The sequence below is a fragment of the Lynx rufus genome, unplaced genomic scaffold (assembly GCF_022079265.1).
Source record: "Lynx rufus isolate CCGP_SWC_20201006 ecotype Redwood Valley unplaced genomic scaffold, mLynRuf1.p SCAF_17, whole genome shotgun sequence".
Taxonomy (NCBI): Eukaryota; Metazoa; Chordata; class Mammalia; order Carnivora; family Felidae; genus Lynx; species Lynx rufus.
In genome coordinates, this window is record NW_025814831.1 from 30,005,838 (window position 1) to 30,030,808 (window position 24,971).

The 24,971-nt window shown below is 39.4% G+C and overlaps 1 protein-coding gene across 3 annotated transcripts in view; it reads right to left on the reverse strand.

Moving 5' to 3' along the window:
* PSEN1 (presenilin 1) overlaps nucleotides 1–24,971 on the reverse strand; it is a 74,011-nt gene that overhangs the window by 7,128 nt on the left and 41,912 nt on the right. For all 3 annotated transcript variants that reach the window (XM_047079401.1, XM_047079402.1, XM_047079400.1), the window contains 5 exons: nucleotides 22,582–22,649; nucleotides 20,821–21,041; nucleotides 15,884–15,982; nucleotides 6,045–6,131; nucleotides 3,136–3,309 (listed from right to left, as the gene is read on the reverse strand). In XM_047079401.1, coding sequence (XP_046935357.1) covers nucleotides 3,136–3,309; nucleotides 6,045–6,131; nucleotides 15,884–15,982; nucleotides 20,821–21,041; nucleotides 22,582–22,649 — 649 coding nt within the window. The remainder of the gene's footprint in view (nucleotides 1–3,135; nucleotides 3,310–6,044; nucleotides 6,132–15,883; nucleotides 15,983–20,820; nucleotides 21,042–22,581; nucleotides 22,650–24,971) is intronic.

Consider the following 24,971-nt stretch of genomic DNA (forward strand, 5'->3'; position numbering starts at 1 on the left):
TCAGAAAAAAAATGTTACAGAAATCAGATTTTTAAAATAATGCAGGGAAAAAATTTTGCAGTTATCTGAAAACAAATATGTATTTAGAATATTCAAAGAATCATTACAACTCAATAAAGAGGCAAATAAAAATGGTCAAAGAATCTGAATATAGTTCTCCAAAGAAAAGATAAAAATGGCCAATAAGCACACAAAAAATTACTCAATATCATTAGCCATTAGGGAAATGCAACTGAAAACCATAATAAGACACCACTTTATACCTACTCTAGATTATAATCAAAAAGATAGTAAGTGTTGGTGAGGATGTGGAAAAATTGGGGCATTCACACACTGCTGGTGGGAATGTAAAATAGTATGGCTGCTTTGGAAAACAGTCTGGCAGTTTCTCAAAAGGTAAAATACAGAGTTACCATAGGACCCAGCAATTCTACTCCTGGGTATATACCCAAGAGAAATAAAAACATGTCCACACAAGAACTGGTACATGAATGTTCACAGCAACATTATGCATAACAGCCCCAAATGGAAACAACTCAGATGTCTATTATCTGATGAATGGATAATAAATGTGGTATATACATAAAATGTAATATTATTTGGCTACAAAAATAAATGAAGTACTGACACATACTACAACACAGATGAACTTTGAAAACATTGGCCTAAGTGAAAGAAACTAGTACAAAGGATAATATAGTGTAGGATTCCATTTATATGAAATGTCCAGGATGGGCAAATCTAACATAGTATATTTGTTGGTGTAGGGGGGACATGGGAGCTAATGAGTATAGACTTGCTTTCTGAGATGATGAAAATGTTCTAAAATTCACTTGTAGTGATGGTTGCACAGCTCTGTGAATACAGTAAAAATCACTGCATTGTGTACTTTAAGTGGGGGGGGGGGATGGGAGGGACTGGAGAGCTGGACAGCTGAGGATTGTGGGATTTCTTTTGGAAGTAATGAGACTGTTTTAAAATTAACCGTGGGGTGTCTGGCTGGCTCAGTTGGTAGAGCATGCAACTCCTGATGTTGGGCTTGTGAGTTCGAGCCCCATGTCAGGTACAGAGATTACTCAAAAATAAAGTCTTAAAAAAAAAAAAACAACCTGCCTATAATGTATTATTTTACCTTTTTACTACTAAAATCTCTTCTTCTACTTGAATAGTAAAATTCCTCTCCCTCACTTCCCCTGAGGTTACAGAAAAGAATCTGTAGAGTCAAATTTCCACTCCTGAAAACAACAGGCTAATTTTACTACGTTGATAAATTTTAAGTCTACTGATTAGTAGTACACTTAGGATGAGCCTGCTACTGGCATGATGTTTGAGGGAAGTATATTCTGAAATTCACTAAAAGGAAGACCAACAGCCTTCACATGGGATAAATATATTTTAGGGGTGCCCGGAGCCTGCTTCAGATTCTGTGTCTCGTCTCTCTCTGCCCCTCCTCCACCCATGCTGTCTCTCTCCGTTTCTCAAAAATAAATAAATGTTTAAAAAAATTTTTTTTTTTTTTTAGGGGCGCCTGGGTGGCGCAGTTAGTTAAGCATCCGACTTCAGCCAGGTCACGATCTCGCGGTCCGTGAGTTCGAGCCCCGCGTCAGGCTCTGGGCTGATGGCTCGGAGCCTGGAGCCTGTTTCCGATTCTGTGTCTCCCTCTTTCTCTGCCCCTCCCCCGTTCATGCTCTGTCTCTCTCTGTCCCAAAAATAAATAAACATTGAAAAAAAAAATAAAAAAAAAATTTTTTTTAATATTTTACATTTCTAATTAAAAAACTCTTCAGTTTTCGATTAAATGCGGATTTTAAAAGGTTGTTCAGAGATGGTTATGTTACTGGATGCTAAGATGATGAAAGAATGTCAATTATTAGTTTATAGTGGTCCCAGATAAAGAAAATATCATTCTGAAGTTAGGAGGGGCAATACTTGGGTTTTCCTTCAAAAAAAAAAAAACAAAAAAGTAGAGACAAAGAGAACATGAGAGATGATCAGGAGAGAGCACTCAAGTTGCAAGGTCAGTCATGAAAGACTGCTATATACTCAACAGCTGTATTACTTCTTTCTTTTGGCTGTAGGTACCTTTGAGAAAAGAGAAAAGAAGATGCAACCTCATTATGGTGGTAACTTTGCAGGCAGAGAATATATCAGCAAAGGCAAGCTTAAGCCTGGCTGTAAGACGAGGCAACTGTGTCTAGTTTCCCTGGAGTGTGAAAGTCACAGACTGTAGTGGACTCTAACATCTGGAAAACTCAGCCAAGCACCAAAGTTAAGTATGTGCCAAGTTCTGACCCAGTTAAAAGACTAAACCTGAGCTGGCTGTATGTAAGAAGTGTTCTGCTGAAGCTCAAGGATAATGTCAAGATCATAACAATTAGTGATTAGTGAGTAAAGAAGCTAAGAAATTTAGGTGTTTGTTTCTTTAAAAGTACTTAATATTTTCACTGTAATGTTGTAATCAATCAAGAGTTTCACTTTTCTGGGGAAAAAAATCCACAGAGAATAATTTAGTTGGAAAATGTGCTAATCTCTTAATAAATCACATCTCTAAGACTGAAGAGATGACTGAGCCCTAACAAAGGGGGGGGGAGGGGCTCTACTGGCTGATAATGTTCCCAAGAAACCCCAACTGCTAACCAAGGTCTAAGTGACAACATATCTTAGACACTGAAGAAATGCTTGCATTTCTCCCAATAACCAAAATCCTTTTGTCTTTAAAATTAATAAAATACAGTGCTTGCCAGCAAAGGGAATAATGATGTAAAAGGTTGAAACATTCAAACTCACAGGTCTCTACACAGCAAAGAGGAAATATACTAATGAAATTTTTGTACATAAATATTGTAGTCATGAGTCTTACTGGAATAATAATTTCCAAAAAATCTTTTATCTTTTAAAACAAATGCAAAGTTCAGGCTGTAAAAGGCCATTTCCAAAAATCTGAGGGGCAGAATTTGGCTCATTAACAAATGTAACTATGAGAAACGCAACAACTATTAATATTTCCCACTAAATGCTATACTCTGTTATTCAGAATTAGACTGTACCACTCTTGATCCATTTTATTTTTGAGGAGTTTGGTAATGTAGCACCTAAAGGAACTCATGACTTTTCAACATAGAGTAACACACATACTTTCTTCTGGGTCCTCACTGGCTAGGATGCTGCTGGAAAGTTCCTGCACAGCAGCTCGTGACTCAGTCGTGGAGTGATGAGGCCCTAGGCGGTTGTCCCTCTGGGCTTCCCACTCTTCACTGAAGCCACCATCATCGCTCTCTGTCACAGGGTCTTGGGACTCACCTTCTGTGCCTTCAAGAGAAAGTGGAAATTACAGCTCTGTAATACTTAGAAAAAAATGTTAATACCTTTAAGAAAACTACACGGAAACAGTAACTACCCGACTGTCACTGCAACTAGGTTAGCTGGCTCCTAAACCACAAATCACAAGCTGTAAAAGTACCTGGAGGTTGCCTACCCAATAGTCATTTCTCTCCTTGTTTCCTGAAGGCAGAGTCCGGATTTGTTTGGGTTTCCACCTATCCTGCACATGACTCTTCCCAATGACAGTTCTAAAGCTGAGGCTGGTACTAGCCAATGTGTGTTGAGGCGAAGTCTGCTCTGAATTTGGGGGGAAGTTTTTCTCACTCTTTTGAGACTCAAGGAAGAAACAAACAGCCCCTTTCCAACCCTGGATGAGGTCTTATCTGGATAAAATGCCTGGAACTGCAGTTGCCATCTTCTGACCATGAGAAGCAGTAGACTGAGGACCAAGATTATATCTAAAGATGACGGAACCAGAAGAAGGAAAGAACCTGGGCCCTTGATGATATCAACGAACCATAAAATTCCCCAACCCCACAAATGCCTACACCTTAGGACTCAACTCTAAGTTAACACAAGAGAGAACATAACTCTTCTTTGTTTAAAGCAACAAAGATCTGATCTCGGCTGCCCAAAGCTTCCTAAATGATGGCGCTCACCAGTGGCTTCAGTGACCAGGATAAAAAGCATACCATTTTGGGAGGTGGGGTGAGGTAGGAAAGTGGGGGTGAATTTTTTTTATGGGCCAGTCATTTTGTTACGATGATCAATCTTACTGAAAACTGTGAGCATAACATGAAAGTCCTGAGAAACTTCCATACATTAAAAATAATTAAAATACATGTGAAGTTGATAATACCTTTTCTCTCCTTTATTATTATTTCTAATAAAGGTAAAACATGCTCATAGCAGAGGGAGGTTTACCATGAACAAGTAAAGTTTGCATCCTTCAGACCTCTCACTTGCATGGAATTCTTCTGGGAGGGGCCAGAGCAATTCTGTATTTGTAATTTGTATTCTTTTTCTTAACCAGGTCTTCACAAAACCTGAATCTTCTATGGTTTGGAGTTTACAGAATCATATAAACATAAGCTAAACATAAGCTTTATAAATAAAAACTGCATTGCCTGCTCTGCCCCATCCCTCCTCACTCCTACTTCCAAACCTTCAGACATCCCTCTTGGGAGCCCTGTGTCTTTTTGTTCCAATGTAACTTCTAGTTCTTCTAACACAGTGGTTTTTAGCGAGGGGGTAGCACCTCCCTTCCAGGGGGTGTTTGAAGAACCAGGATGGAGGCCTTTTTGGTTACTGCAAAACCTCAAAGCCACTATTAGCATTTAGTGAGTGGGGGACCAGGAATGCTAAATATCCTGCAGTGAGGGGAAGTCCCACACAATGAAGAATTGCCCACCCAAAATACCACAGCACTCCCGCTGAGGAGCTCTGAAGTTCAGCCAGGTCCTTCTAACTACAAGGCCTCTCCCCATGTCTCCTCTTCTAGAAAGTTCTTCAAATCTTCAGCTGGTTCATCACCTACTGTCACTTCCTCAGGGAAGCCTTCCTGATTTTCCAGAGTAAAGGAAATTCCTCTTCTATAAACTTTCATACCAACTTATACATCTCCTTTGTAGGCTGATCACAAGTGTATGAATTATTTGTGGAATTAGTTGTTGAACATCTGTATCTCTCCAAATAGGTTAGAAGCTCCACAGGGACAAGGTATCTTGTTCAGGGCTGTACCCCAGTGCCCAGAAAAATACCAGGCACACAGGAGCTCAATCACTATTTGTTAGAAGAATAAAATCTTGATGTACCAAAACCACATTCATACTCACATCTATAACTCATAGATAACAATCTTTTAATTTTCTTTAGTTTCACACAGGTTAACATAATAACTGGCCTTGTAACAACTGTTTCCAACGTATTTCCTACTTCTCTACCTGGACTGCTGTGGGGTTCTCAGGGGACAGTGCCCTCCTTGCAGCACCAACTCGGCAGATCTCCTGCCTCCATAAAACCCCAACTTCCCTTTTCCTGACAAACAGTAACTCGGTTAAGGCCCTTTTTTCTTCTCTCACCAATCTTTACTCTGCCTGTTTTTCAGCTTCCTCATGAGGTTAGCTCTTTTTGTTTTAAAAATAACTTTCCTTTCTTCTTGACTATTTATGGTGTGCTATTATTCCAGTTCTCTCCACCAACTCCTACCTTATGTTCTCCTTAACATCTTCGGTAGTACCCACAGAGGCCTTTTGATCTCCCACCCTGGATCATTACTTTTATTCTCCTCCAGAAAGTCCTGTCCACCTGGAATATTTTATCTTCTTGGTATAAACATGATTGCATCTCAAGTCAAATTATACTTAAATTACCCTGGCCATATCAGATAAGAGGCTCTCATTTTTACAGGTTTGGAAACCAAGATTATTTTTCCTTTTTTAAATCATAGCCTCAATTTGAACCTTTCCATACTGGTATTAAGGGCACTGAATGGCAGAAGTTCTTCACCTAGGGTGCCTTGGGTGTGCAGTTGGGTTTAGAGTGTCTGAACTCCTTAAATATTTATCTGTATTTACTGGATATTACCACAGCTTTCAGGAGATGCTCAAGAGTCCATGACCAAAGACAGAGGTTAAAATCATTGCTTCTTAGCTCACTGTCAGCCAATATAACAGGACAATGACCCAGAAAAAACAGGAAATTACCAAATAAAAGTCACCTACTTTGTGCATTACAATTGGAGTTTTTGGATACCTTCCTTTGGGCTTCTGGGTCTCCTTCTGCCATATTCACCAACCACACCATTGTTGCTGTTGGGAAAGATAAAAGTCCAGATAAGAACTTTAAACACAGAAAGTATGTGACTAGAGAACAGGCCATTATCTTCCTACACAAATCACCAATCTTCTTAATGTTGCCTTAAGTATCTTTAACAATCAGAAATAAATGCAGATTAAAAACCATAAAAGGTTTTCTTTGATTTGGGCAGATTAAAGAAAAAATCCTAAAACTGAGCATTTACTCTAGCTTCCCAACTGCAGCTGCTGTTGTAAAACAGTTCCTCATTATTTCCAGTCCCTGCAAAGTAACCAGAGAGAAAACTGTTCAGGCCAGTCAGACTCAAGCTGGACTAGCTGAATTTCCTAAAACAGTGTGAAATCACTGATGAAAATTACTTATTGGAACTAAATCAGAGAACAAACCAGGGCTCACAAAAGCATCAGATGATCATGATGATTCTAAGGATGACTGAATAAGTTTCTTTCACATTATGCGTCACTTCTGGATTTTCAATAATGCTAAACTACATGATATACAAGTATTAAAAAAAGGTTAAAAGCAACAAACATAAAGGGGATAGTCAACTGGCTTATTCTATGTCCCTTCCATAAAAATAACATATATATCTATATAGATCTAGGTATATACACACATCTCTGTCACATTTTAGTTAAAGGACAACATGAATACTTTAAAATGGTGCTTCTCGGGGCGCCTGGGTGGCGCCGTCGGTTAAAGCGTCCGACTTCAGCCAGGTCACGATCTCACGGTCCGTGAGTTCGAGCCCCGCGTCGGGCTCTGGGCTGATGGCTCAGAGCCTGAAGCCTGCTTCCGATTCTGTGTCTCCCTCTCTCTCTGCCCCTCCCCCGTTCATGCTCTGTCTCTCTCTGTCCCAAAAATAAATAAACGTTGAAAAAAAAAAATTTAAAAAAATAAAAAAAAAAATAAAATAAAAATAAAATAAAATGGTGCTTCTCCTATATTGCAGGTGGGTTAAAAAAATGGTATAGCTCCTATATAGCTCCTGCTGAAAGAGAATTTGGTAACCTCTAATAAAACTGTATGTGCCAAAAAAAAATGAAATCTTGCCAGTTGCAACATGGATGAACCTAGATGTTTATGCTACTACACTAAAATAAATGAATAAACAAAACAAAACAGAAGCAAATCCATAAATACAGAGAACAAACTGGTGGTTGCCAGAGGGGAGGGTGGACGGGGGATGGGCAAAACAGGTGAAGGGTATTAAGAGGTACAAACTTTGAGTCATAAAATAAGTCATATGGGGGCGCCTGGGTGGCGCAGTCAGTTAAGCGTCCGACTTCAGCCAGGTCACGATCTCGCGCTCCGTGAGTTCGAGCCCCGCGTCGGGCTCTGGGCTGATGGCTCAGAGCCTGGAGCCTGTTTCCGATTCTGTGTCTCCCTCTCTCTCTGCCCCTCCCCCGTTCATGCTCTGTCTCTCTCTGTCCCAAAAATAAATAAACGTTGAAAAAAAAAAATTAAAAAAAAAATAAAAATAAAAATAAAAAAATAAAATAAGTCATATGGATGTAAAGTACAGCATAGGGAATAAGTCAGTAATATAAGAACTTTGTAAGGTGACAGATGGTAACTATACTTACCACTGTGAGCATTTCATAATGTGCATAAATGCTGAATCACATCTGAAACTACTATAATATTGTATGTCAACTATACTTCAATTAAAAAAAACAAACTACCTGTGCATTAACCCTTTTATTCAGGAATACCACTTTTGGGAAATATCCCCAAAATACACTAACAATAACACAAAAATACTTATAAACATGTGCATATAGGGCTATAGCAGAAACCAAATGCTAGCAGCAACCTGAGTCTAATCTATGGTCACAGTAAGCAATTTTAAATAAGACACTTGGCATCTATGAATTTCTGGCTTGTTGTCACTGATTTTATAATTATATCCATGTTCCTAATACCCTTAGGCTTTCTGAATAACTTATGAAACAAATACACAACCAAAGAAGCTGAAAATTCTTTTTTTTTTTTTACCTTTTTAAAATGTATGTTTGTTTGTTTGTTTGTTTATTTATTTATTTATTTATTTAAGATTTATTTTTGAGAGAAACAGAGACAGAATGCGAGTGAGTTAGGGGCAGAGAGAGAGGGAGACACAGAATCTGAAGCAGGCTCCAGGCTCGGAGCTGTCAGCACAGAGCCCAACGGCGGGCTCGAACTCATGAGCTGAGCCAAACTCACGACCTGAGCCAAAGTCGGACACTCAACCGACTGAGCCACCTGTTTAATAAACAGGTGTCCCTGTTTATTTATTTTTGAGAGACAGACACAGAGCATGAGCAGGGGAGGGGCAGAGAGAGAGAGGGAGACACAGAATCCAAAGCAGGCCCAAGGCCCCAAGGTGTCAGCACAGAGCCCGATGCAGGGCTCAAACCCACAAGCCAGGAGATCATGACCTGAGCCAAAGTCGGATGCTCAACCGACTGAGCCACCCAGGTGCCCCTAGAAGCTGAAAATTCTATAACAGCTACACTTTCTTGTTTACTGAGGCTTCAGGATTTTAAGGTCAAACAAGTTTCATTATATGATAACCCAACTAAGTGGTCAAAGTCAACATAATCCAGGTATGCAATACACTCTTAAATTCAAACCCAAAGAAGAGAAACTCTGTATAAGGCTTATGAATTTCTGTAGCCTTCTTGGCAATGAAGGTAGCAAGTATTTATTTGATTTTCTCAATGCAAGTATGAAAAAATATAACAACAAACTCTTTTGTTTTAACATTTAATAGTACCATGGAGGGGCGCCTGGGTGACTCAATTAAGCATCCAACTTCGGCTCAGGTCATGATCTCGCGGTTCGTGAGATCAAGCCCCACATTGCGCTCTGTGCTAACAGCTTGGAGCTGGAGCCAGCTTTGGATCCTGTATCTCCCTCTCTCTCTGTCCTTCTCCCACTCGCACTGTCTCTCTCTCTCAAAAAATAAACAAACGTTAAAAAAAAAATTAATAGTACCATGGAAATCAGGCGTCAGCAAACTTTTTCTATAAAGAGCCAAATAATAAATGTTTTGGGCTTATGGGTCACATCTAGTCTCTGTCACATACTCTTCTCTTTTCTTTTCTTTTTTATTAAAACTGTAAAAACCACTCTTGGCATACAGGCTGTACAAAAACAGGTTGTGGGCCAGATTTGGCTACAGGCAGTAATTTGCTAACCACTGATGTAACTTATCATGAACAGAATATGTAGTTGTTGAATGAATTAATATTACTAAAATAATATCTAAAAACCCACTTCTGAATCTTTTAACACCAAACATCTCAGATTAGAAAAATATGCAATTTTAAAAATTAACATAATCTAAACTCCCCCAAACTGATATGAAATCAAAGAAATGCTTTGAATGAAATGATCTACCCTCAAGGAACTATTAGCCTCAGTTTTTGATAAGCTACCAGAGTAGACCACCTCTACTAGGGAAGAATGATTTAGTTCCAAAGCCAGGTGTACATTTTTCCTGTCAGAATGATGGAAACAGAAAACAAAAAAATGCTGCTCACATTTTGTGAGGATAAGATGCTTTTGCAAACCAAATATCATTAACTGGGGAAGAGTATAGAAATGCAAAAAAGGATTGCTTTTTTTAAAATTATTTTCTTAATGTTTTTTATTTTGGGGCGGGAGGGACAGAGAGAAAGGGAGACAGAGAATCCCAAGCAGCTTCCAAGCTGCCAGTGCAGCCTGAGATTGATGCAGGACTCGATCTCACAAACCGTGAGATCATGACTTGAGCCAAAATCAAGAGTCAGATGCTTAACCAACTGAGCCACCCAAGCAGCCCCAAAGGACAGCATTTTTAAAGAGCAAATAGTAGGGGCGCCTGAATGGTTCAACTGGTTAACTCAGGTCATGATCTCACGGTCTGTGGGTTTGAGCCTGCATCAGGCCCTGGGCTGACAGCTTGAAGCCTGGATCCTGCTTTGGATTCTGTGTCTCCCTCTCTCTGACCCTCCTTCACTCATACTCTAATATAAAACAACAAATATTAAAAAAAAAAAAAAAAAAAAAGAAGCCCTCTCAAACTCAGTGATTTATAAAATCCTCATGACAAATTTAGTATTTCATGAGAACAGATGCTTTCTTGGACCTGTCTGATATACACAGAAGGTAAAGGTTTATGCTTAATGTTTTTCCACATATGTTGAATTACTGTTAAAATATCTTAGAATGTCAAATGTTATGCAGACTTGAGTTTTTAAAAATGTGACATGCAAATGATATTTTAAAACAACAAAGTAAATGCTTATTTGCTGTATAAAATCAGTATGTATGTTTAATGTTGTGGCAAACTGAAAAACCACTGCCAATTCTTCACCCCTCCTGCACCCATGCTCGTGCCATGGCTACTGTGAACGGCATGTCGTTCTCCTCCTCTTCCTGACCTGGGGCTCAGCTATGTGGTTTGCTTCAACCAATGACATGTGGAAGGGGTGACGGCATGCTAACATCGAGCCTAGGCCTTCAAAGGCCTTGCTGCTGCTCTGTCGTTCCTCTAGCCAGTAAGAACAGGTCTTCGAGGAGCCCACTGCTGGAAGAAAGGGAGCACGTGGAGCTGGGCTAGAACAGCCAAATCAGATCAGCTCAGTGAATCAAACCACCTGCAGATATGGGGGGGAGGGGGGGCGGGGCGGTGATAAGTGACTCGTATTTTTAAGGCACTGAGTTTTAAAGTTTTAAGGTTTCAGTTTTAAACCACCTTAAATGTGTCACCACATTATTGTGACAGAAGCTAACAGTAGACAGAACAGTAAAACAATGTAAAATTATGAAAACACAAATAATAATTTAAAAACTCAAAATCCCTCCCCTTTGACATCCATAATTAACTTTTTAAAAAACACAAGGGACAATTAAAACTCTACAAGTGGAGAAAGGTATAAAGAAAAATATAAAAGCTACCAAATCTCTAAATCCCACCTCTCAGAGGTAAACACTACTAGCCTTTTGTCAGTTTTTAAAAAGTATCATCAGGGGGCGCCTGGGTGGCGCAGTCGGTTAAGCGTCCGACTTCAGCCAGGTCACGATCTCGCGGTCCGTGGGTTCGAGCCCCGCGTCGGGCTCTGGGCTGATGGCTCAGAGCCTGGAGCCTGTTTCCGATTCTGTGTCTCCCTCTCTCTCTGCCCCTCCCCCGTTCATGCTCTGTCTCTCTGTCCCAAAAATAAAATAAAAACGTAGGAAAAAAAAAATTTAAAAAGTATCATCAGGATTGCATGTATACAGACTTCCATAGACAGCTCCTTTCCCCTACTCCTCCCACAGGACACTGCATTACTGCTTTCAATCTTGCTTTCTGTTTTTAGTATGTCATCTTTAACATTAAAAAAAAACACACAACTGGACATATACAGAGCTACTGCATTTTTTTTTTTTTTTGAAAGAGAGAGAGTGAAAGCGAGCAAGCATGCTAACAGGAGAGGGGCTAAGAGAGAGGGAGAGAGAATCTCAAGCAGGCTCCAAGCCCCAGCACAGAGCCCAACTTGGGCTCGATCTCACAACCGTGAGATCATGATCTGAGCCGGAATCAAGAGTCAGATGCTTAACTGACTGAGCCACCCAGGTGCCCCACTGCCTCATTCTTTTTAATGGCTGTACAGTTATCTATTTTATGATTGTACCATAATTATTTGCAAGTGTTCCCTTTGATGGATACTTAGGTTATTTCTAACCAGCATTCATTATTAACAGTTGGTGGAACATTCTGTATGCACAAATATAAAAAACATAAATGGATTTTTATTTCCAGGAATAACACATAAGAAGCTCACACCCAAATGTGATTAGGAGTAAAATGTTCAAAACGTCATCTGTTCTTTTCTGCTAAAAAACACAGGAAGCAGATGATAATAAATTTATACTGGAGAAAGAGTAACACAATGATCCTTGCATTCCAGACAATGGGTTTCTTAACACTTTATCAGACTTCTCTAGCTACAAGCACAGTCCCCACCTTTCCACCTCCCGCAAGTGACCTCACATCGAGTTCACAAGATTAAGGTCAACTAACACGTGCTCTCAACTTTACCTGTATCTTTCACTATGTCTCACTACCCTCTGCATTTCCGTCTTCCTTTTTCCTTCTTTCCAGGTCTTTCCCTGTTCTCATCTAATTCCTCTTCCCGAACTCCTAGAGCAATTTCTACCTGCTTTGTTGATAACCTTGTTCCATTAATCATTCCTTCTTGCTGGTCGTTTCAAAGGCTTTCTCCACAGGCTCCTTCCTCTCAACCTTAGAAACACAGTTACATCTTCTGTCTCCTGCCAACACCTTTCCTCAGACCTGCTTTCCTCTCAAGTCACCACTGCCCTGGCTATGAGACAGGAATCTGCAGCAGTAGGTGATGTGTACTGTCCCAACCCTCCTGCACCACCCATTCTCTGGCCACACCATCAATTCCACTGCCAGGATCAGCAACAGCAAAACAGACACACTTCCTTCCCTTAGGAGCTATTGCCTCTGGTCCTATCACTCTACTGAAATGCTCTCTTAATTGCCACTGAAGATGTCCAAGGCACCCAAATCTATATGGTTTATTTAGTCCTCATTATCTTTGGCTTCTTTGTAGCATTTGACATTCTCTCCTTAAAATTGCTTTTCTAATAACCCAACAGAATAACAGGCAAGAAAAAGAAAAAGCCTACAAGGATATGTATCATATTGATTATAGGGGTAACTGCTAGTAAGGTATTATGATTGGGGATGATAGTGAAATTTTGCTTTATCTACCATATTTAATATTTTCCAGCATAATCAGTTGCACAATTAAAACTTTTGAAAACATGTAAAACAATACTATACCCAGTCACAAAATAAGAAATATATATAGCTAAGAAAAACATGAAAAAAAGTCCAAATAATCACTAATAGTTATTAGTTAATAACCCAAGATGCAAAATAAATAAGAGGTTATTTTTTGCCTATTTGTTTCACTCACACGTAATAATGAAGGTATAACGAAACTGGTACTTTAACACTACTAAAGGAAATATAAACGGGTATAGCCTTTTTAGGAGGCAATTTGGATCTATCAAAATTTAAAGGCATACATCTTTTGACTCAGCAATTCCATTTTTAAAAAAAATTTTTTTGACGTTTATTTATTTTTGAGAGACAGAAAGAGAGAGTGTGCGCACATGAGGGGGGAGGGGCAGAGAGAGGGTGTAAGGGTTAAATTGTAGTGTAGGGCTAACTCGTAGCTTGAAAAATAACAGCTTTGTTCTGACACTGAAGGTCAAGAGATAACAGCCTTGCTTTACTCTTGTAAATTATGCTTGGTACTCTTGTAAATCAGGCTTTACCAATGAAGGAAACAAAAGCTCAAAGAAAAGAGCATCAGAGGCAACGTCAAGGAGATCCACTGGTTGCAACTTAGCGAAGAAAGTCTAAAATAATCACCTCATCTCGGAACTGTTTCTAACTCATCTGGGAACTGTTTCTAACTCATCTGGGAACTGTTTCTCTGTTCTGTTCCCAGGTAATGATAAAACTATGTGATCGGCTTTAAAAACTCTGTACCCTGGCTGTTTGGGGCCGCACTCTGATCAAGAGTGTTGGTCCTGATCGGACAGCCTTGCCTCTCATTGCAATAAACTTTGTTGTGACTGTCACTGGTGCCCGTAGCATTCTGTTTCAGGAGTCGTGTGGATGCAACAAGGGAGACGCAGAATCTGAAGCAGGCTCCAGGCTCTGAGCTGTCAGCACAGAGCCCAATGTGGGGCTGAACTCACAAACCGTGAGTTCATGACCTGAGCCAAAGTTGGATGCTTACCCAACTGAGCCACCCCAGCGCCACAGCAATTCCATTTTTAAGAATGCATCTTACAAAAATATTCACAAAAATGTATGCTCTCTGCAAGCACTGTTTGTGACAGAAAAGAAATGGAAATGATCTACAGGTCTACCAATAAGGACACCTATTTCTGAGCATCTATGTAAGAGAATACTATGTAGCCACTTCACATACTGACAAGGAAAACAAGTCCTGATATTCGTTTTTGAAGTGGAAAGTCCTGGCTATTCCAATTGTCTGATATTTTCCTCTCTTTAATTGTTGTCTCTTCATTTTCTCGCTCTCTAAACACAGGAGTTGACAAAGTTCTCTCCTTGACAACCTCTCCTCATCCACTTCTGTCTGAACCACTCATCCACTCCCAAAGCTTCAACTACCACCGCCACAATGACCCTTTCAGTTCTGCACTTCTAATGTCAACCTTTCCCCAAGAACTAGCACTTTGCTTCTACACTTCTGGTGGAAATTTCTCCCTGGATGACTCAGAGGTCCCATCAACTAAATAAGATATGTGCCCAGACAAAACTAAACATTCCTCAAACAAAAGAAATGTTTCATCATCACCTTTCCTTCAGGCTTAAGACGTCTCTCATCGGTTGCTAGGAATTACCTACTAATTCTACCTCCAAAACCTCTTGTCAGTCCTCTCCCTTGACTGCCATTCCCAACACCAAAATTCAGACCTTCATCATCTCCCACCTAAATTACAGCATTATCTGCTTAGTTATGCTTCCCATTACCTCAGTTCACTGCTCCCAATTCATCTTGCACAATGCTGCAAGCTTATAAAGCCACAGCTCTGATCACATTTCCCTTGTGCTCAAGAACCTTTGTGATTCCTCAGTGATCACATACAGATATCTAAGCCAGACACACAAAGCTATCCTTGATCTTGCCCTAATCTGCCTTCTTGCCCTAATCTGCCTTTCCAATTTGTACTCCGTGTTCTAGTCAATCTGAACATCTGAAATCTGATAAAGATGCCCCATTCTTATGTCTCAAAGACAGTCTTGTGATAAACCCCCTTATGGAATCAACTCTTCCATCTGTGTTTGCAGAAATCCTACTATCCTTAAAAGGTTCAATCGATCCAAATGCTATCACATCCATGAAGCCTTCCTGATCCCCCAGCCAGGTTTTTCCCTCTTCGAATTCTCTTGACACTTTGTGCCACTTCTGGATCAGGTAAGAACGCCTTGGATGTTGCTTATTTATACACTCTAAACTGTAAGCAAAGGAGCTTTAAGGAAGGCAAAGTATCTTAAACATCTTTATGTCCCCCACAGTGCTCTGGCAGATTTGGTCAAAGCCCAAATGCTTATGTACCAAATGATTAGGAAGAATATGACCCCAAAATAACAACAAGAGGGGCAAACAGATTGTAAAGGAACAGTACCATTCTTTCAATGAATTAGGGCAAGCTTCACTGGCAGTAAGTGTACATAACAAATGCTCATTCTTGACATACGAGACTTTAAATGAGAACACTGGCTCCCCATTCTCTAAATAGTTCTTCTTGTCTAAGTTTATTTATTTTTGAGAAAGAGAGGGTGAGTGGGGAGGGGCAGGGAGAGAAAAGAGAGAATCACAAACAGGCTCTGCACCATCAGCATGGAGCTCGATGCAGGACTCAAACTCACGAACCATGAAATCATGACCTGAGCTGAAATCAAGAATCCGATGCTTAACTGACTGTGCCACCCAGGCACCCCTATTTCTTCTAGTTCTGTATCTATTGAAAACTGTCTTGAACTAGGTTCAAGTGGAAGACAATAGTTACCAAGGAAACAGGAATGTGTAGAACTTCCCTTAATGTTAGCTATGCTTTTAAAATGAGAAAAAGTACGACGATAACGACCACAACCACTTGTGTTTGAGTTCCTATAAATTCTAAGCTGATTACTAACTTAACATTATTCCAAAATACTTACAGGAGTAAATGAGAGCTGGAAAGAGAGTTTCATTTCTTTCCTGAGCTGTTTCAACCAGCATACGAAGTGGGCCTTTTGGACACAAAACAGCCACTAAATCTAGAAAGAAAAAAAAATTATTTTTAATCTGGAAAAATATATCAGCTCAACTTGTAAATGGGTCTGCTAGGGAGGAATTAACCAAGGGAAAAGGGGTAATGTCTTATTTAGAGGGGAAGATGTTGAATGAATATGAAATAAACAGCAGGTAAACTGGTGGGGGGGGGGAGGGACAATCTAAACAAGATACACAAAACCATACAGAAGATCCACGTAAATTTCATTTTGGTTTTGCCTGCTAGTTGGTTAACAGTGTATCATTACTGAGTTCTAGGAATAAGTCTTCCCAGTTTGAAGAAAAGAGGCAGAGATAATGACAAGATCATTATTTCTGTTTATTGGAATTTCCAATTTCCAATAAGCAGAAACAAAGACAAGCCATTTCCAAACAAATCTTATCAGGAGCCACAGATGGAAGCTTTATACTGAGAGGAATTTAATAGAGGGGATTACTCCATTTTTCAAAATATGGAGAGTAAAAGATTCATTCCCTCTCCTTTTTAAAAACAGTATAGGTACTACTTAGGGATACTTGAAGTAAGAGGGAAGTAAATTTAAACACAATAATAAATCTTTGCATGAGAAACTTTAGTATTTCTTTTGTTCTCCTGTCAAAAGCATTTCACAATATGCAAGCCTCAGAATGCATGTGGAGCTGAAAAGTGGCCTATTTCATAAAAATAGCAACTCAGAGAGGAGGAGATTTGCCTCAGCTATTTTTAATTCTATCTCTTTCCATCAACTGCAATTTTTCTTACATTTTCTGTGCCATAAAAATTCAAAACACAGAAGTACAGAAAATTTCAAATATTTAACACTATTAAAATGGGTAGCTACATTTGTCAAGGAAGACTTGACAGCTTGTGTTGACACTGTCATCATTCAGATGCATTTAAGTAAAAAAAACCCTCACACCAGCAAGTGGTCATGTCTCCTTTTATACTACCACTAATATACTAAATCACACAAAGAATTCTCAGCTCTCACTGCTTCCACTTTGATTTGTTTTGAATGACAAAAGGGAAATTTGCCGTGCTCTGAAATAATGAGATTTTCAACCTGTTTGAAGGGGCTGTGTCCTGTAACTATCTCGGTTTTATGACATGCTGCCCCTTACAGAATCGCTAAATGATAAACTGCCTTATTTTTAGAACAATTAAAGTGACTTAATTTTGTTTAAGAATTTTTAGAACCTGTGTGACAAATTAAAAAATCCTCTGACCTTATAAAAAGGGAGTTGAGAATCACTAAACGATGGATACAATCTCTTAAAGGAACTCAAAGCTCTGTAGAAATAATTTGTATCATGTATGGTAGAAATAGGGGTAAATGGGAGAAATAATGTAACACAGTAGAAAGCATACTGGACTTGGGATTCAGATTCTAGACCAAACACTGTAAGCCTGGGCAAATACTTTACTTCTCTAAACTTCAGGTTTGTTAGCAGTAAACAGGAATTACTGCCTTGATTATGGGATTTTATATTTTGAAAAATAACAGCTAACATTTACTGATACTGTTCTAAATGTATTATATGTATTTTTTCATTTACTCTTCACAATAACTAAGATTTAGGGGTTGAGCATTGTGACTAATAACAGACGGCCAATAACTGATAGGAGAGGAGCCTGGTTCTGAACCGAAGGCAGCTGCCTCCATAAGTGGCACTCTTTGTTTTTGGACATAAAAAATAGCACCAGACTCATTATTACAATTCACCTGTAATGTCTACTGATAGAAAATGCCATGTTCCATTTAATTAAGTTTTAACTTGCTTGTGTATGTCACAACGGTGCTCTGTGAGGCCTGTAGCCTGGGGCTGGTAGGAATGGTGAAAGTCCCACTGAAACCCTTGTTCAAGAGCCCAGCATTGTGTACTTTTACAGGTGAGATAGTCACTATTAACAATGTCTGGAACTCCACAGTGGATAAGGTGAGGCCTAGACTGTGGCTTTAATTTGTACAGAGACATGTGCAACCTTGATATATATTCTGGTTATCTGTGAGGCCAGAGATTCTCACAGTTATTTTCCTTAAAGAGGAAAACCTTGGATAAGTAATTGCTGTTGCTACCATTGGTGGAACCAGATGACTACACCATTGGCAATGGCCCAGGCGTCTGTAAAAATGCAGAGATGAAGTCACTTGTTGGCTAGGATAAGATGATTGGCTAAAGTTCAGCTAATTTTGCTGACCTCTGGATCCCACTCTCTGATCAAGGATGTCTGGGTTAGGGAACGAAAAGAAGGAGCTCTTTAGTAAGTTTCATCACGTGTAACTTTGATGCTGTCCATAAGGTGTACAAACTCCCACTGCCGTCCACTCGTTTGTTCCCAAAGGGCTTCCCAGGTAGCCACAGGTCTGAGAGAAGGGTGACCTCTTCTAGCACCCTGTCAACCAGCAGGGGACTAAGGATAGAAGGGGCCACCTCTCTTGTAGGTGCAATGCTCCAGAAGGCCCAGATTTGGCTCTATCCTGTAGGTAACATTTCTGTCTTAGCAGGGAGGCCCTGGTAATTGTCTTGAACTTGCAAAATGCTGCCTCCATGACACACAGAAAGATATGGAGCTCCACAGGTTCAGGGCCTGTGAAAAACTTTTGTTTCCAGGAGAGCTCAATATGTACTCTCCAACTGCCACTCTAATGGTATATAGCAGGAGACTGAGGAGGGCAGTTTCTCACACCAGAATCCACGGGCAACTTCTGATCATAAGTGGTCCAGAGATTTCAGGTGTGAAGGGAGGTTGCCAGAGCTTCTACAGTGAATGATTCTCTGGAGGTAGGGAGAGGGGACATTAAGGGAAGTGACTGTTCTATTACAATTTGGAGATTATTAGAGCCCTTTATTATAGGAGGCCCCAATTCAAGATGGGCCAATTTGTTATTAACAGTATAAACAGGCTTAAGTAAAATTTGTAAATGAGGGATAGGTTGCCTCCAGATCCCAAAAACGCCTAAAAAAAATACGGGGCTTATTTTAACATTGTGGATATAGGGAGGCTCTGTTGCTATTTCTTGACGGTGTCAGAGATGTAGAAGGCCTCAGTGTGGAGTTATTTCCAGAGACTGTACTGTAAGCCCTGGGTAAGTGAATGGGGTAACTGCTGAAACATCAGCAATGTTCTGGTCTCGAGGCTGTCAAACACGATAGCACAATGAGAACAGAGCCCCCTGATCTCCCAGGAGCCAGTTAGGGAACCAGACCCTTCTAATTGCCTAGCAGTCCTCGAAACTGCACATCTTCCCTACATGTTTCCCGTAAACACCAGATGTGTTTGGTCTACGTCTGGAGGCTCTTTGGGTTTTCCTCCCATGTTTTCACATTCTTTGATGTTTATACCTGGCGAACATGAAATAAAGACTATGTGCAGTTTGGTGCTGCTGCTGTTTCACCGGTAGAGGCAGCCCTGCACATCCACTCAGTCTAAGTGTCTGAGAACTTTCTCTTCAGTGCGCGGCTACACCTCAGCCCACCAAATAATTTTCAGGAATTCAACTGGGGTGGCAAAGCCTTGTACTATGTATAGGCAATGCCCACCCCATTTTTTTTAGCTCCTTTGTGAATATTTGTATATCTCCAATGAGTATGTCAAATGAATCTCTTCAGAGGATAATATCATCAGTGTGATGTTGTATCTGTGCTCCTGGAGAAAGCTGGATGTGGTTAAGATCTAGACAACAAAAATAATATGCAACGGTTGCACTGCTGAAGAATTCCACGAGCAGCTAGGTAAAGATCTAGCATGTGTCCCTTTGAAGGTGAAAGCAAACTGCAGCTGTTGAAAAGGCACTGAAGAACATATTAGGAAAATCTCTGCAAAGTATTTACCAGCTGCTGATTAGATGGGAGCCAGAACTAGCCAGAACACAGCTATGCAATAATAGATGAGTACTCTGCAAACCATCAAGTACTGTACAACCTAAGATCATCACAAAAAGCACAAACAATATATGACTTCTATAGTTCTAGGACTGCTCAAATATGAGAACAGAACCAAATTAATTCTATTTCCACAGACTTTTTCTTTATTAATCAAGTGGGGATGGTTAGGATTCCTACTACAGGTCACCTAACATTTTAATAAGCACTTGAATAGCAATGAAAGAGCACTGTCTAATTATAATCAGAGACCACATGCTGACCTCTGAAAATGGATCTCTTTTTGGCTTTCGTGCAGGGCGACAGCCACGAAGTACATACCTCTATAGCTGCTTTTGTTATTCATGGCAACGGCACATTCTGACTGTTCAGCACCCATGTCACACTGGTTGTTCATGAATTTGAATCTCACACTGCCCACATACGTTTTATTTTTAAAAGAATAATTCTACCCAGGTTACCTTATAAGAAGTAGGTAACCTAATTTTGATTTTAAAAACCAACTGAGCATTTTATGTGTATAAAGTACTCTGCTAGTGTTTTTCAACATATGTTCTGAACTCTTACAACTCTGGGAAGCATCGTTCCCATTTTCCAAATGAGGAAACGGAAGCTCAAAGAGTTTGAGGCACTTTCCTAATGTCACAAAGATACTCAGTGCTAGAGATGGGACTTAAATCTGAGTCCTATAGACTTCTAACCAGAAGTCTATGGATCCTTCCACTAATCCATCACGGGGTTCAACTGGGGGGGCACTCAGAAAACATTTTTAAAGAACTTAACCTCAAAACAATGGAGATCTTTATATGAAAAAGATACTATAGCTAATTACTTATTTACTGAAGAGCTATGGGATGTAACAGTTATCACTTTCCTAAGTCAAGATAACTGGAAAAGGAAGGGAAACACACCAGTGAGGTACTTCTGTGATGAACAAAATGTCAGTCTTGAGTTTTACCATATACTGAAATCACAGCCAAGATGAGCCATGCTGTCCACTCTGGGAGGTACTTGATAAATACCAAGGCCATGAGGGCACTGATCATAATGAGATATGCCTGCTGGAGTCGCAGCGGCCCTTTCCAGTGAATGGCAATCATTCCCACCACACCAAAATTCCAGATCAGGAGTGCAACAGTAATGTAGTCCATGGCAACATTGTAGGTTTTAAACACTTCCCTGAAAAAAATTAAACAGAAATCTAAAAAGATTTATATATAGTAATTTTCATCAAAGCACTGTTTAGAACTATGGTTCCCCCAAATTAGATATTCCTATCTCACCTTCATATTTTCATATCTTATATCAACTGTGCTATTAATAGTTTCCTTTAAATTAGTTCACTTTTCCCCTCAAGTTGAGCTTATTTCTTTTTCTTTTTTTTTTATTCAAAAAAAAAATTTTTTTAAATGTTTATTTATTTTTGAGAAGAGAGAGACAGAGCATGAACGGGGGGAGGGTCAGAGAGAGAGGGAGACACAGAATCTGAAACAGGCTCCAGGCTCTGAGCTGTCAGCACAGAGCCTGACGCGGGGCTCGAACTCACAGACTGTGAGATCATGACCTGAGCCGAAGTCGGACGTTTAACCGACTGAGCCACCCAGGCACCCCTATTTATAATTCTTTGAAAGAGAGAGAGTGAGCACAAGCAGGGGAGGGACAGAGGGAAGGAGAGAAAGAGAATCTTAAGCAGGCTCCACACCTACCACAGAGCCCCTGACATGGGGCTTGATCTTACAAATATGAGATCATGACTTGAGCCGAAATCACGAGTCAGGTACTTAACCAGCTGAGCCACTCAGGTGCCCCAAGCTGAGATACTGATTTAGGCTCAGGTCATGATCTCACAGTTTATGAGTTCGAGCCCCGTGCTGGGGTCCGCACCGATGGAACAGAGCCTGCTTGAGATTCTCTCTCTCCCTCTCTCTCTGCCCCTCCCCTCCTTGATCTCTCTCTCTCAAAATAAATAAAAATAAACTTTAATATTTAACTAAAATAGATTAATTAAAAAATTAAACATGTGGGGCGCCTGGGTGGCTCAGTCAGTTGAGCGTCCGACTTCGGCTCAGATCATGATCCCACAGCTTGTGGGTTCGAGCCCTGCATGGGGCTCTGTGCTGCCGGTTCAGAGCCTGGAGCTGCTCTGCATACTGCGTCTCTCCTCTCTCTGCCCCTCCCCGACTCGTGCGCACTCTCTCTCAAAAATAAAGAATGAGGGGCGCCTGGGTGGCGCAGTCGGTTAAGCGTCCGACTTCAGCCAGGTCACGATCTCGCGGTCCAGGAGTTCGAGCCCCGCGTCGGGCTCTGGGCTGATGGCTCAGAGCTTGGAGCCTGCTTCCGATTCTGTGTCTCCTTCTCTCTCTGCCCCTCCCCCGTTCATGCTCTGTCTCTCTCTGTCCCAAAAATAAATAAACGTTGAAAAAAAAAAAAAATAAAAAAAAAAATAAAGAATGATAATAATAAAATTAAACACGCAAAATAAATTTTACAGCTAGGACATATGATGTTATCAAGAAATTTAGTGTAGCCATTAAAAAAATATATATACATAGATATTTTACAATACTAACCAGCCTTATATATACCAGGTACAAACTATATATAAAAACAATTATAATTTAAGAGTAATTCATCAACAAAGTACGTGGCTTTAAGTCACAGTTATATAGATCAAACAGATTTAATTCCTGAAAAACAGACCAAATATTTCACCACTTACCCCAAGTAAATGAATGAGAAAAAGAACAGCAACAACAGAGATGAAATAATAAGCCAGGCATGGATGACCTAGAAAAGAAAGCAGTTCAATGTAACTGACAGATACCATAACCCTACAAAAAGGCAAATTTCTTACTTCAAAAATAATGTATTATTTCTGTATGTGTTATGCTTTTCAAATGGCAGAACTCAAACTGATTTTGGGATCAGTGCATACTTCTATTAGAACTCTTTGGTGCTGAACTACTGCAGAAGAGAAAATTCAGCAAGACATATACAGACCTTGTTCCTCTACAAATATATGAAAATTAAAAAAAAAATTTTTTTAATGTTTATTTTTGAGAGAGACAGAGTGCAAGTGGGGGAGGGGCAGAGAGAGAGGGAGACACAGAATCTGAAACAGGCTCCAGGCTCTGAACTGTCAGCACAAAGCCCAACGTGGGGCTCAAACCCACGAGCTGCAAGATCATTACCTGAGCCAAAGTCGGACGCTTAACCAACTAAGCCACTCAGGTGCCCCAGAAATATGTGAAATTTTAAAAAGAATACAGTCTAAAATGAATTATCAATTCATTTGACTTTTGGGGAACCAAAGGTCCACATTTAAACTTTAAAGGAGCAATATTTTCAATGGAAATTTTTTGTGGTATTTCTGAAATAAATAGAAAAAAACTGAATACAATAAAATTGAAAATCAGATATTCCATTAGGTGACTTATATATGCATACATTAACTGTATTAACAAAAATTAGCCTTTAAATTATATAACCATTTGATGAAATATTCAGAATCTAAAGTTTCAGTAAGTATTAGAACACTTTCTATTTTATTTAACATGGTTCATTACTAAGTAGTAATATTACGAATTCTTTGGAACACTTCTAAGTCCATCATCATGCACAATTCATACAGCACTATACAAATATTAGTCACTATTACTCATGTACAGCTTACGAATATGAGAGAGAGAATCAGAATTTGACTTTTGTCATCTGTTACACAAGATGAACATTTTAAATGTTAATTTTATGTAACAGGTGTATTTGGGAAAATACAATACAACCCAGGGAGCCTGGAGATTTTAAGAACAGAATGGAGAAGCACAAAAAAAAAACTGTCAAGTAATTTCTAACCAAATTGAAATTATTTTGAGGTGGATACACCCATTATATGCTTCAATCTTTCAATGAAGCTTACTGTTTAATGACAGAAGTTACTTAACCAGTAAATTTTCCAAACATAGTCTCTTACCAGAGTATTATTTTGTCTTCATTAAAAAAAAAAAACTCCCACACCCACCTCCCAGATCCAGTTGTTCCAATAATCAGGCTCTAAGCTATCAAAATCTAGTTGTGATTAAAATGTATGTTAGTTTTTCTTTCTCTTGTGGTTCTGTTTTGATTACCCAAGGTGATCTATGATTGTCAATGCCTTTGAAAGACTTCTGCTGCCTCTTTTTCTTTAGAACAACTTTATAAAATGGTACAATTTGGGGAAAAGTCAAAAGAATGGCTTTACATGGAAGCTGGTGTTCCTTGGACATCTGAGTATTCTAAACTGACTACCTGAATACAACAAACTTAATTTCTAGTGTTCTTTCACAAAAATTTCCCCCAACAATGTATTATAAAAAATTTTTCAAACATACAGCAAAGTTTAAAGAATTTCACAGTGAATATCCAGCTACCATTCACATTTTGCTATATTTGGCTTTGCAGCATTTCTATCCAGTTCGCCATCTATTAGTCCTTTTTACTTTTAATACATATCAAAGTAAAGTGAAGACACCTATACACTTCCCTCTGAATACTTCAACTTTAGCAAAATATTCTAAAGGGAGCCCTTCCTCTGGTTGGTCTGCAGAAAACCCAGTAAAGCTGAAAGAGCAAAAAGCAACCTCCTTGAGGGCTTCCCAGTCCCTCATGCTCCCAAGTCTCAGCTACAGAAATAATCCATTACAAAACTAAAAAGTTATATAAAATATTACAAAACAGAAGAGCTTTAACAAGTGGAAGATGTACATTGGTACCCCGTATTAAGTGCTGAATTAAAAAGCAGGAGTAAACACTGAATACTAGAAATTCTCATCTTTCTTGAGATAAGCTCTTTGTTTTTTCAGCAAGGGAACATGGGGGCATTATTTTAAGAAAGCATTTATCTGAAAAGAAAAGCAACATATATGCATAATATTGAGAAGATAAACACTAAAAGAAGGAAACAATTCCCACTGATTGGGGACAAAGTTGTTAATTAACTTTTTTTTTTTCAGGTATGTTTTCTGTCTGCATGTATAAAGACCTTTTAACAATATTAGAATCAAGTAATATATAGTTTAATATTCTGCCTTTTAAAAAATGTTTTAGTTTATTTTGAGAGACAGCAAGCAAGCA